This window comes from Myripristis murdjan, chromosome 16 (genome assembly GCF_902150065.1).
Source record: "Myripristis murdjan chromosome 16, fMyrMur1.1, whole genome shotgun sequence".
Classification (NCBI taxonomy): Eukaryota; Metazoa; Chordata; class Actinopteri; order Holocentriformes; family Holocentridae; genus Myripristis; species Myripristis murdjan.
Window position 1 is genome coordinate 13,973,072 of NC_043995.1, and position 14,889 is coordinate 13,987,960.

Genomic DNA, 14,889 nt, shown 5'->3' on the forward strand with positions numbered 1-14,889 from the left:
CGTTTCTACAGGTCGCCCTTATGCTGTAATTTTTTTTTTTTTAATGATCCACAAGACTATATTCCAGAGTGCTGGTTTCTGTGTATGTATGAAGCAAGCCAGTGATCTTCCAGGCGCACAGTTTGTGGTAATAATCAGCCCAAAGGTTTTGTAGTGCTTTCCCACCTTTACACCCAAACATACCTTTTCAGCCTTCTTAGTGTGTGTCATTTGTTCTCACCCTCTGCCACCTATATCCGCAAATTTCCTCCTTTATTTCTCTCTCTCTCACTCTCTCTCTGTCCATTTCCATTGATTGAAGGAGTGGTATAGTGCATATAGTGTTCTCTGTGGGGAGTTAAGGAGTAATCAGCTGGTGATCTCAGTAGGGTGGATATGTGGAAAACTGAATCCACTCCCTCTAATTGGTCTTAACTCAAACACTCTGTCAGACACACACACACCAGCAATGAGGGCAATCCTTTGAGCTAATGTGTGTCATCTGAAGTGTATCGGAGGCTGCTGGCATGTATGACCTTCGTTTGAAATACAAGCACACTCGCACACACACACACACACACACACACACACACACACACACACACACACACACACACACACACACAGAGCATACTGTACTATATATATGCAAATCGTTATACATGTACACACATACACATACATTGTGGAGCAACACTTACTGTGTTTACATGCACCTTAATAATCGGGTTATTCACCCTCGTGCATTAGTTATCTGATGTCTGAAGTGCCATATAAACAGGAAAGCTGGTTTCCATAATTGGAGTAGGGGATTAGAGAAGTCGGCATAAGGCAGCTAGATTTCTCCTAGAGAAATTTGATCGTAGTTCCATGTAAACCCATGCAGTTTCAATTTCTGAATGGCTTTTTAGGTGTGCACATGTGTGAGTGAAGAAGGGACAAGGAAACTGACAGGATAAAGACAATTACGCACTGTGTAACACTTGTGAGAGTAAAATGTACATGCTCTGTGTGGTCGTTGAAGAACACTTAATAATGTGACGGCAATACCACCTTTGATGAAAATATAAAGAAACAAAAAAGACATCTGCCTCTGCCTGCTTCCACCCTCTGCAGCGGAGAGGTGAAACTCAGCTGGCCTCTTGTGGGGAAATCCCCACAAGAGGCCAGCTGACGGCTGTTGTGAGTTGACTGCAGCACTGCTGTTGGCAGCGGTAACGTCAGGGGTCAGGGTGGAAACCTCATGATTGGGGGAGTGCATGTATACAGGGTTTTGAGTAATCAGTTTATTGTTGCCTCAATTTACTGCAATAACCCAGTTACTCACTATAATCTGATTTGTTGTGTGCGTGCACATGCAAAGTGATACACTACGCATCCATACACGAGTTATATACTTAACATGAACAACTAGCTATATATTTTCAGTGTTTTACATACACACAAGCACACACACACACACACACACAGTCATTAAGTACAGAAATCAGTGCTGCGCTGGTGGAGTGTATTTAAAGGAGATCACAGGCATGCAGTTATTGGACTGGGCCTAATTGATAAAGCCATTAGTAACACTTGTTCAGATAACATAGGAGGAATCTCAGTCTGCTCACAGTCACTCCAAATGGCTTCACTTAGGCTTAGAGTGCAGCACATTAAGAGAAGATTACAGAGCGATGTGGAGAGGCCTGCCAGTCCACGCCTCACTACTATGAGATTAATAGAGACAAACTGAGGACTGTGTATATGTGTGTGTGTGTGTGTGTGTGTGTGTTCTGCATATATGATATGTATGTGCCTGTGTATATGGGTGTTTATGCCTGCGTAACTGTGTGTACCTGTATGCATTCCCACTGGCACATGAGTTTATGTGTGTGTGTGTGTGTTTGCACTGTATGTGTGTGAGTCTGAGGATTTGTGTGTGTGTGTGTGTGTGTGTGTGTGTGTGTGTATGTATGCATGTGTGTGAGGTTATGAAGAGGTTGGTACTCTGTTGCTGTTTGAATGTTGAATGTGCATGTTTATGTATGTGTGTATATGTTTGCATTTGTGTGTATGAATGTTTGTGCATGCAAGCTTGTGTGTGCATACTGTGTACGTGTGAGTGTGTGTGTCTGCATGTCATATCTTTGTCTGTGTGTGTGCTTACTTTTGTGTCTATGTTTGTGTGTGTGTGTGTGTGCACTTGTGCATGTGGTTATGAAGCAGTGCGCGATATACTTGTCTGAATGTATGTATATGCATGTGATGTATGTGCTTTTTGTGTATGTGTGTGTGTGTGTGTGTGAGTGTGCATGTGTGTGTGTGTGTCTGTGTGAGAGTGCATGGGTGTGTGTGTGTGTGTGTGTGTGTGTGTGGGTGGGTGGATCTATGCTTCTCTTTGCATCCACACATGTGTGTTATTCTCTTATTCTTTCCAATAAGCTGCAATAGGCCTCAGTGCAGGATCTTAATTCGAAGTGTCCAAGCAGAAGGTGTGCAGTCAGGTTTACACTGCTGGATGTCATGTAGCAACACATTACATCCTGCTGACTAACAAGACTGGCTTTTATCATGATGATTTTTCCTTTAGTCATGATTTAAAAACAAAACAAAACAAAACAAAATCTGCATATGCTAAGCATAACTAATGGAACCCTTAGAGAGAATGTAAGCTTACTACTTTGCTTCAATATCTCTGGCTACAACAGTATACGTACACTGGAGATCGATTAGTCAAGCATGGTACCAATACAGATTTTTGGACTGAAGCGACTGATAGCCAATATTTTGGGCCAGTATTTATTGATTAAAGCAGTGGTTCTCAGCTATTTTAGCTTGTGATCCCTTAAAACAAAGCAATGCCCACTCACGCCCCCCTGTCACAAGCTGCATATGCAGAGTGATCAGGGTGAACAGGGCACCTAAAAAATTACTACCTTCTCAGGTAGCAAATATAATTTAGAATTCATTCCACCACGATATGGAAATGAACTTTCAGAGACTTCAAACTTCTTTCACGCCGGTGTTACATGATCGTAATAAAGCTGTCCACATTAGTTTTCCTAAAAGCAGCAGTACTGCTGTGTGTTGATGACTTGAAATTAGGCAGGGTGAAAGTCTCTCCACCAGAAAATAGTCCCCAGGGAGACGTTTTCTTTATCCAACCAGTTATCAGTTGTGTGGTTTATGAATGGTGATAACTTTGTTAGCAGCAGAAGCAGAATTTTATAAGATGTGTCAGTGAATGTTCAATGTTTCAACCAAAAACTCAAATTTGAAAATCAAGTGATGTTGATTACATGTTGTGAAATTTTCAGTATGCACCAATAATTTGAAAAATGGTTTGTTACAATGTTGAATGTGGGTGAATTGGACTCAGTGGGCCAAACATTCAAAATCACCGGTCCTTTAAAGCTGAAATAAAATATCCAAGACTTCCCGTAGACAACCACTGTAGTATTGATAGATTTGGGAATGAATATGTAATCAAACAGCATGTATTAGATCTATCATAAGACCCTAATGGGCCCATATCTGATTTTTAATAAAAAGCCAATATCAGCAAACTGATACATCACTTCATCCCTACTATACATATTACCATCTTTTCCTTGTTCATTTGTAACGCCACTGACAAAACATGTGTGCATACTGTACATCACATGGGATATATGTAAAGAATGATGTGGTTTGTCCTCCCTACAGAATGTCGTTTTTGATTATTAGTTATGAGGATTTATCTTGAGGATAGTGCATCTAAATGATTCAGAGCTGACAGTATTTTCCTCTGGGTCTTGATCCTTCTCTCTTTCTTCACCCCTCGATCTTTCTGTCGCCTCAATTGCTCATCTCTCTCTCTTTCTCTCTCTCTCTCTCTCTCTCTCTCTCTCTTTCTCCCTCTCTCTGTCTTTCTTTCTCTCTCCCCTGGGCTGGACACTTTGTCCTTGCTCTCCCTCCTCCTCCTCTTCGTCATCCTCCTCCTTCTCCTCCTCCTCCTCCTCTGCCCAAGCCCAGTGTGAGTGATAAATTATTCGTGGGCATGCTCCGAGGGCCCAGGGCTGCTCATTCCTGCACACAGAGGACTAGCATTGATCCGGCCTGTGGTTCAACTTAATTGGAAACCCAGTTAAACCAGCTACAGACAGACTCTGACACACACAAACACACCGCATATGCACACACGTGCACGAATGCGCACTTGTGAGCATGCCATCTACTGCATAACTGCATTAATACACACATACATGCCATTATACAATAATACACCCGTGTATAGGCACAAGGATATTACAAATATCAACATAATTATGCAACAGACAGTCCACACACACACACACACATACACACACACACACACACTCACACAATCCCCACATGCATTCACGTATGCGGTGGTACAGAAATAACATCTGCCTCAGTTTCAGCCATACAAGTTATATGGGTTGGCACTGCTCACGTATATAAACACTATAGAGTAACACATAATACAGTACCTTCCACACCTTCTCACTAAGTGCTTCACATGCAGGAAAACATACCTAGACACACACACACACACATACACATACACATACACATACACATACACATACACATATACTGCAGCACTAAAAAAAAAACTCAGAAACACACATGCACACAAGGACAAAGCGATAGACACAAACCTCTGCACACACACACACACAGACACACACACACACACACACACACACACACACATTATAGCTGCTAAGCCTGCATTCTAAGCAGCACTAAAGAGGAGTAACAGTCCACAGTGGAGCAATATGGAGGCCCAGGGTTATCGATTGGGCTGAGACACTGACTATCATACAGCTAATAGATTACATCAGACACATCGGAGCGGCCCAGTCAATGAGGCCTGATCCTATTAACTGGGGATTTGTAAACAGTTGTGTGCTCACTGTGACGGCTGCTGGGCTGGTTTGTGAGGCTTGGCGAGGCTATGAGCTGTAAGGGTCTGGAGGAGGCAGATATATTGTTACTCTCTGTCCCTGCAGCCTCCCCTGAGCTGCAGCCAAGTCATGTTTCTGTGGATGCCATTGCATCAAGGACAGAACGTGTTTTTTTTTTCTCTCAAAATACAGAAAAAAAGACAGATTTTTCACTTACCTACAGTTTACTCTATTCATCCAGATATTTTCTGTGTGATTTGGTTTCTAGTCTGCCACAAGCTCTCTGTCTCACCTCCCTTCAGTACAATGGAGCTGGATGGATATTTCTTTCTGAGGCTGAAAACGATGTTTACATGTGAAAAGCTCAACAGCAACAGCTTTTTCCAAAAACAGTGACACATATATCTGACATAAGCTGCAGCCCATGAGGGCAAAGGGTTTCATTGGGAGCTATTTCCTGCTAACACCAAAGAACATCAAACTGCAAACTTTATCTGTTCTCTTCCAACTATTATGAATTAGGGGCAGATACATACAGTTCGCTGGCATTTTTGTTAGCTTTTTATTTGTATTTTTGGGTGAACTGTTCATTGAAGCTTATGCCAATCTCATATGTTGCCCCTCTGTGCTTCTTTCCTCCTGCTTGTGTCTGCACACAGTCAGCATTGCTGGAGATATGAGAGCTTGTTTTCTTCTGCTCGGAAGAAACCTTTTGTGTAGTATGAAAACAAACTTCCAAAGAGTGATGTAATCCACTGCAGTTAACGTGAAGTAGTCTTCATTTCGTTTGGTCAAACTTTATGTTTTACCCTTATGTCCTTTTTTGCTCAAGTTGAGTGTTTTTTGTTTTGTTTTGTTTTGTTTTTATCAGTGCTGCATTTTGTTCCACTGTAATTTCAAGCTTCATTTGACACTGTAAAATTTGTGTGTAAGAAAGCACATGTTAAAAATTAAATTTTAATACATATTCAGAGATTGCAAATGATTGGGGAAATGTAAACTAATCGTTGACAGAAGTAAATAGGCCACAGCTCTAAATAACATGTATTCTCGTCTTTGAATATGTGGCTCTAGCCTGGTCAGGAAATTAAATTCATATGTTCTTATATTTAATACCCCAGTCCAAATTTTGCCTACTAATGAGGACTTTCCCGCTGGCCATGTCAGAAAATCAAGAGACACGGGTGAGCAGGCAGGTGAAATTTCCATCCTTGTGTTGCATGTTTAGCAGAAAACGGCCTCTGCCATTTTTGCAGCCAAACCAAAAACAGCAATGAGAGAGAACACATGCCTGAAAACAAGCACTGAAACAAGCAGCTCATGTACAGAATAAAAATACTACCCTCCTCATGGCGAAGAAACCTCACAAGTTAACTGCTCAGTTCATCTTAAGTCCATTACAACGCAAGCAGTTGTTGTGTTCAGCTAGTACAAAGGTAGACGCTTGTCTCAGGGATTTTCAGACTCATTTTGCGGCCTAAACCTGTTCATATGTCCCTTCAGGGGCTGTTCAGCAAAGAGGAGTCAAAACATTGGGAGACAGAGATAGCAGCAAACTGGGTTCCAGCCAACAGTGTGTTTTTAACAGCAAAATGACTTTTCCAAAATAAATAGATCTGTGTCGCGGACTGCTAGGAGAGAGAAAAGCCCTCGGTTCAATAATTAATTCCCGAGTCGAGGGTTTTGGAGAGCCGCTGATTGGGCTGATTTTTTTTTATTCTGTTATGATACAAAGGAGGCCGTTTGAAGTAATTTGTCCCAGAGAGAGCGGCTTGGAATACCATACAAGCTTTGATTTAGCAAAGCAAATTTAATTTGTTTGCTTATGCAAACCAGCCGGGGCCGCGGGGCTTTCTCTGATTCCACCAGAGGGGTGATGGTGGTGGTGGTGATGATGGAGGTGGGGGTGTGTGCACAACAGAATCACACTGCTGCTGCTAATATGTAATACAGAACGTACACACATATACAGCCACACACACATACACACACACAGACACATGCAGTGAGCAGCAACAGTTCAAAAGTACAAAGCCTAGCCTCCCTTCACACACACACACACACACACACACACACACACCACAATCCCTTTGAAATCAAAGCTTAAAATAATTGTTTGTGCGTTCTCTTTTTGTTTCATTCTATCGTCTATTATTAGTGTTACTGGTATTATTCCTATCATGTTGTTTTAGCTGCCTGCTCTCGCTGCTTGCCAGGGTTTTGTTTTATGCTGCTAATGAAAGCTCCTCTCCTCGCTTTTGTTCTGCCTCATTTTTCCAATACGTGAATGGAATGAATCTGTTTATATCTGTGTCTGATATTTCCTGAGACATCTAACATTGAGCCATGCAATAATGAAGAGGCTACTTGGGATTTTTTTGTCCGAGGTTTCTGCTCATGTGTTCATGCAGATTTTTGTCATATAGTAAAGCTCTGTGAACCTTAACCCCTATATTCCTATCAAACATTTGAAGATAATTTCAGTGCTGTCTCGAGAGGGAAGCCCTATATACATACATATGTGCCCACTAATATAAGTAGCAGCCAGCATAAAGAAGAGATGTCTTTAAGGGTGTGAGAGAGATCAGTCAAACTGTATTGCACACCTTTAATTGCCATTGTTGTACCTCAGTAAAGGAGAAATGACAGTCCATAGACAGTTGTTGAGGCTGACGGTAGAGACATTTCTACTCAGAGAGGGAAAAAGCTGTTCAGAATGGGGTGGCCGAGCCGTTTTCATATACTCCATTCAAGTCATTTTCTTAGCGAGCAATAATGAGTGGATAAAGGAGAAAAACCCAATTTCCTTTATGCTTTTTATTTCCTGAAAAAGCCCTCGTTGACGACCCTTTGGTCTTTTGTTATAGAAAACTGAGCTAATATCCTCCAGCTCTCTGCGCAGTTTAAAGGTCTTAATTGGATTCCATTAGTATATTGCTTGACATGACACTTGAGTCCGCTCTATTAGAATTCCCCTGCCTGGGATTAAAAAGAAGACTTTTTCTACATTCGACTCTCTAGGCTCTTTTGTTAAAGTCTCAAATATTCTTTGTTGGATTCTCAGTTTTTCAGCGACACCATTATTAAAACTCAAAGCTTGACTTAAACAGATTCTTTTATTTGTAGAGGACCTATGGTAAAAGGTATGGCGGTGTGTCACGGCAGCACACGCTCACTTTATATATCAGTGAACCCCAGCATTAGTGTTTGCCTTGCATGCATGCCTGACAAATGTGCTGTAAGTCCTATAAAACAGCCATCCCCCACCTTCTTTCGACTCAAGACTAGAGCACACCTCCCTATAGGTTTCTTTTCAGAGTATCATACAGATTTGAAGTGTTTCCTTGGTGGTTTGAGTTGGTGTAGAACAAGGTCCGAGGAAGGATGCGTTTGATGATATTCTGTTTTATGTCTCTTGCCTCAGCCCTGAGCTGACATGGAGGGACGTTCAGCATCTGATTGCCAACACAGCCAAGATCCCCGACCCCAAAGAGTCAGGATGGAGCATCAACGCAGCAGGATACCATGTTCACCACAGGTACTGTGATATGATGCTGCATTATGGTCCGTTAAGGTGCAGTAGTTCACACTGTACACCCACAATAACATGTATCAATACTGCACATGCTTACACACAACCAAACAGGTAGGTGGTATGTAACTTGATGAGTGTATTAGAAATTGTTGGCAACTATAAACTGTTGTCCTTACTATAAAAAACCCAGACAGGCAAAACAAAATAGAGGGTCTGGTGGATGAGGGCCAACCTGCAGCTCGGTGCTGCTTCCTCCTGCCTCGCCCTCCTTGTCTCCCATAGGCGCCTCGTCCTCATCTGATCTCTGATATGAAAGCAGAGTGGAGTTATCCTGTTGAGCCCGTGCTGTGTGTTTCTAACGTTAGAGCAACCTAGCAGCGAGAGAGACTCTGTTTTTTCATACACGGTTGACGGATACTTGCTGCGGTTTAAATTTCCAAATCACATAGGTTAATAGAAAAATCATGCTGTTTTACAACTAACTTAAATATTTAGTTTGTCCAATCGCTTTTTCCCCCTCTGGCAATATGTGACAGATTGGTGATGATTCCACTCGCCAGTCAACGTTAGTAATATTAACAAGGTTAGCTAGCACAAGTGTGTCAATGTTGGCTCAGTCAACGTGAGCCTATCATCAACAGGTCTAGTCAGAAAATATTACCATCCTGGTCTAAATTACAGAATAGCCTTCTAATCATTCAACTCACATTTCCTTTCTTTCTTTTCATCCTTTCTCCGAAGACATTAAATTTAACTGCTGCTGTTGGTGTTTCATTTTTATGAACTCATTCACTGAGCAAAAGGAAGGAAGCGTGGAACAGAATCTATCATCAAACTGCATAGGCAGGATGTCCATGTCTGCTACTCATCTGTAGTAGTTTTTTGGGGTTTTTTTTTTTGGAATAAACACAAGAAAAACTCATTTTTATGTGAAGGGTGTCTGTAAAGACATCTAAAGCTGACTTTTCTAATTAAAACTTATAACAATCCTCTTTAAAGTTAGTGATTTACATGATGAAAGCCATAACTTATTTGAGAGATGAGCCAAGAGAAATCTTTATATCATACACACCCTGTGCAGTCACAAACATACAAATAGACACACACAACCCTCTCACTAATGTACAGTACACACACTCACACGCACACACACATATGAATAAAATACTCTTGGTAACAGCTTTTAAACAAACACAACAAAGAAAGGCTCTCATCATGACTGGCAGATTTTTTCAAGATGAATGTGCGCTCTTAAAAAGGATTTCATTTGTAACATGTCTTTGTTTTCAACACAATATATGTTGATTTGTAATGTATATTGTGTTGGATAAAATACCACAAATGTGCAACATCCTTTATGAGTGCGACACGGGCAGCACGGTGGCTCGGTGGAAACTCTGTGGCCTCACAGCAAGAAGGGCCAGGGTCAGTTTCCCAGCTGCAGCTCTGTCTGTGTGGAGTTTACATGTTCTCCTTGTGTCTGTGTGGCTTTCCTCCGGGTGTTCCAGTTTCCTCCCACATTCAAAAGACATGCAAGAATCAGTGTTGGTAAACACATCAATTAAAGTGTTGTTGACCTAATGTGCTCTAATTGATGGTTGAGTATTTTGTTGTAATTTCCTGGTTACATACAAAGCATACTTATTTCAAGAACTACACTTAGGTACAGTTTTGTGGTGCTGGCAGTTTACATGAGTACACACTTTCACTTTCACTTTCAATTTTTAACTTTTTGCTGCACAGCACTTGTCTGATGGCTGTAGTTTCTAGTTACTTTGCAGAACAAACTTTTACATGCCAGACATGACTGACATAACTGCTAGAGTGTAAACTAATTAACAGCGTATGGAGCCACAACATTAATATACTTTAGAAAAATTGAAATGCATTAACAGAGAAAGACCAATCTTCAAAATTAGTAGTTAAGTACATTTTATTTTTAAGACTTCTATACTTTACTTAAGTGAAATTTAGAATACAGGACATTTACTTTTGCTAGAGAATTCTCCATAATTGATGAATTGATTGATTGGTTGATTTTATTTGACAATTTCATTTAAAAACAAACATCAGCCATGCCACAGCAGTGAGTGCTTACAGAAAAATAAAGATCAGGATAACACAAGAAAGCCCTGAGGCTTATTTTCATTGTGGTGCCTTTGGGGAAAGGAGTGTACAGGGCACAGGTCACGACGGCAGCTCGGACATGGCAAGAATGACACAAAAACATTATTCAAAACAAAAGTACATTACAATGCAATGCAATTGTACTAACACTGCCACTCAGTTTACTCAGTTTACAACATCAGTCACAACCTCATGCTTCGTCGGACAATGCCTGGCCATTGCATCACAGCCCCTCAACAGATTATATACAAGTTTGTGTCTATACAAAATAGTTACAATACAAAACCAAGAAATAAAATAAAGAAAAATGCACCGTATTATCAGACATAATAACCTGCTGTAAATAACCTCTGAGCCAGTTCTTAAACGTCAACGCCGAGCTGCTTATGATTTTAACATTTCCTGGCAATCTATTCCACACATTTACCTCTGTGAACAGAAACGTGTCCTTCCCCACATCACTCTTAAACCTGGGAGGAACCCTCACCTGGATGAAATTATTAGTTTGGCACTGAGGGACAGCACCACACACAGCTCGTTCTGAGAGACTCAATCCTGCACTTTCAGCCACCCAGGGCTCAGAAAGTGACGGGTCAAAGTGAGCTCTCATGGGGAGATTTAGAATAACCCTCACTACTTTTGAAAAAGTAACTCATTAACTATTACTCCAAGTGCATGTAAAATGATCTGCCTTTACTTTTACTTCAGTAGATTTTTACAGTAGTACTATCAGCACAGTAACAGTACATGTACTAGAGTAGCAGTTTGTAGTACTCTAGTCTGTCTAGTAAATCTAATTCAGCCACTGGATGGAAAAAACTGACTATTTCTGAAATTTCCTTTTGTGTAGCTGGACACACACCTGTGAACTGTGAGGCCTGTGGTTAATATATGCTTAAGAGAGTTTGACATTTTGTTCAATGATGTTAAATTACACCGTTTTTTACAGTGCTTTAAAAGAGTAGCTACACTGAAACAGCAACGGGTGTCGGAATAATTTCACATCATTACATTGAAAATGTTGACTCTGCTCTGCTCTGTAGCTGTATCTCCTGTTTGTTCACACTTCTTTCAAACTTTTATGCATTTTTAACATCTGACAGCTAATTAACTTAGCTAGTAGAATGCGGGAGGAACATTTACAGTGGTGCATGCACGTCTGCAGAACATGATCAATTGTAGTTTGTTTTAGCCTAATGTTATCTTTCACTAATTGTGCGTGTGGTTCAAACATCAAAAAATGTCATTTGATTCGTGGAAGTCATTGTGTTGAAAAAAAAACAAAACAAAAAACATGTAAGTATCATAAGCCTTTGTGACAGAGGTTATGTTTGAATTTTCAAAAAACCCAATAGAAAAAAATACACCGCAAATCTGCTGAGGGAACCATCATCATCATCAGCATCACTAGAACACTATTAATGACCGAACAGACAAATGAACGAGTGCCGCTAAGAGAAAATCCAAACAAAAATACATCAGAGCGCTGGGTAAACTGTACAACAGTGGGCACTGTACAGCCACACAGGCAGGATGTCCGTGTCCGTGGCAGTTTTTTGGAGCACAGTCAGCAGCAGATTGCATGGGATTTTGAAAAGAGTGGGGGGCATGTCCCCCCATCCCCGCTGAAATTACACCAGAGTGTACACAAAAATTGTTTAGGCTGATAGGCCCAGTATGCCAAATATAGTAATTCTGCTGTATTTATTATTGTTTATTGCATATACGTGGGTTGTAAATGATGTCTTAAATGCTTTCATGTCACAGATCCCTGAGGATTGTGGAGATTTCTGTTGTTAGTGATTTAGTATTGAGTTCTCTCCCTGTCTTCACTTTACATGGGGAGATAATAGCAGTGAAAGCGATGCCTATGATGACAGTAGTCACTCTTATACATCTCTAAATGGGGTAATTTCTAGTAAATTAAATGGTTGTGAAATACAACCATTCGTGATTTTGCTGGGGAACCCTGGAACCCCCTCAAGGACTCCTGGAGGTCAGAGCTGTTCAATTACAAAAAAAAAAAAAAAAAAAAATGCTTCTCTAAATTCATATTTTGAAGGCAAAATAATCTGAAAAGATCTGAAAGTAATGAGCTGTATTAAACTGTGTGTATGTATTAAACTGGAGTAATCAGATGAATTATGTTATTTACTACAATTTTAAGCAACCAAGTGATCTTTCTGTTCTTTATACTGAACAGCACGTGCATACACACCCACACTCTCCTCATGTAAACCGCCCCAGCCTGCAAAGTCTGCTTTATGACAGTTGAGACAAGTGATCTTGTCCGAGGAGGAGTGTCATTGTAATCCTTTAATGTTATTATCACACCCCCGGCATGTCTGGGTATCCATACCTGTCCTGATTTATACAAAGCAGGACCGAAGGAAATGGAGCTTCCCCCTGCTCCCTCTTAATGTATGAAGTGTGAATCAGAGAGGGAGAGAGGGAGGGGGAGAGAGAGAGAGAGAGAGAGAGAGAGAGAGAGAGAGAGAGAGATGTTACCAGTCCTGTTCTCCTCCAGACATCGTATAAACGCTTTTACAATGCTTTTACAACGCTTTTACAATGTCAGCCGGGCGATGACATAGCTGTAATCAGTCATAGCGTTTGTGATGCTTTTCCACTGTTCTCCCTCTCTCTCTCTCCCTCCCTCTCTCTCTCTCTCTCCTCTCTCACTCTCTCTGTGTATCTCTCCCATTAAGATTTCCTCCTCTCATTCTGGCTGTAACTCGTCGTCCTCACCTCTCTATTTATACGTGCACTTCACCACCCCCCTCCCCGACCTTCCTCTCCCCTTCTTTTCCCTTTTCTCTCTCTTATTCCCGCTCACTCGCCTCTTATTTCTCTCCTCCATTCCCTCTTTCGCAGTATGCCATGCCATAAAATAGATTGTAATTACTGTGTTGCTGTGAGAAGAATGGATTAATTAAAATATAATGATGCTGATCACACCAGCGGGCGTCTGCTGAAATCTGTCCATTTAGGGGCTGTGGCAGAGGACTTGTAATGCCCTGATCATACTGAAGCGGCCACACTAATTATGAAGAATGGTTTATTGCATGGGCGAGGAAGGACCGACTAGACAGTGCAACGAGCACAGGGTCACTTACCCTCAATGAGGTTGTTACAATACATTAAAGATTAGATATGATATCTCTAATGAGAGGATCCGTGTTTAAGAAAATTGAAGATAACGCGGAATGCTTAGGTTATGTGAGGTTAGTGATGGGAAGAAGGGAGAGTGAAAGTAGGAGAGGAGGGTAGGAAAGACGGAAGGGATAAAAAGGAAATCCACCTCAGCTGTACAGAGAAAGTAAGAAATGTACCACTCACGTTTTGTCATGGAGTCCAAACAAAGAAAAAGGTGTAGGTGTATGTGTGACAGCTGTCTGATTTGGAGTAGACTGTCGTATATTTCATCAGATCTTCTGAAAGGCACGTTCTTAAAGGTACCAAAGGTGGATCTAAGCAATGATGTTTAATTTTCTGAGAAATTATGTGCTTATTCCACATTTTTTGTTCACTGAATCTAAGGTGTCCTCTTTTTACCCGTGATAATTTTTCATTGTGGACTTTTAAAGCAGTAACATGCAATTTTTTCATACAGATAAATGTACATATCAGTACTGGATGATATCACACAGTAGTGACTGAAGGTATAACCAGTTCATGAAACCTACTGTATTCACTGTTTGAAACACTATGGTATGGTAACTCTTTGCTTTGAAAAAGTCCTTGAGCACACAGGGAGTGATGTGTATTATGTTTTCAATTTGTTTTTTGAGGAATTTTATTTGAATTTGAGTTTTATTTCCCATCACACCTAACACTGTCCTTGGGTTCAGTGGGATGAACATAAATTTTATATTTAACATGTGATTTTGCATAAATGAGTTATTTTGTGATATATAATGATGCTGAAGAAAATCATTATGAGCATCATGATACTGAATTCGACCGTATCACACAACATTATGACCCTGTTTACACTTGGTTTTAACATGCATTTCGGGGTGATTGGATCACAAGTGGACAGCATGAACACAATGTAAATGACTGCAAAGACACATTGTGATCCAGTCACGCAAATCGCTGAGCTGGTCTGGGACACATTTGACAAACATACCATCTGTAGTGTAAACACTGAGTCCTGATGCATGTCCAACAAGGACCAAGCTAATGAAGTGCTGTAGACAGTAATGAAATCCGAACACAAGTGGTCAGCTAAGACACTTTGGGATGCATGATAAAGACAAGTGTGAACCACAGTGAGTCTTCAGATCACCCGAAACACATGTTAAAACCAAGAGTAAGTTTATATTCAGTCATGGCAGCTGTTGCTGCTCA

At 40.8% G+C, this 14,889-nt stretch overlaps 1 protein-coding gene across 3 annotated transcripts in view; it reads left to right on the forward strand.

Moving 5' to 3' along the window:
- Nucleotides 1-14,889, forward strand: part of LOC115373244 (PC3-like endoprotease variant B) — a 173,905-nt gene that overhangs the window by 108,611 nt on the left and 50,405 nt on the right. For all 3 annotated transcript variants that reach the window (XM_030071531.1, XM_030071532.1, XM_030071533.1), the window contains one exon: nt 8,299-8,412. In XM_030071531.1, the coding sequence (XP_029927391.1) occupies nt 8,299-8,412 (114 nt within the window). The remainder of the gene's footprint in view (nt 1-8,298; nt 8,413-14,889) is intronic.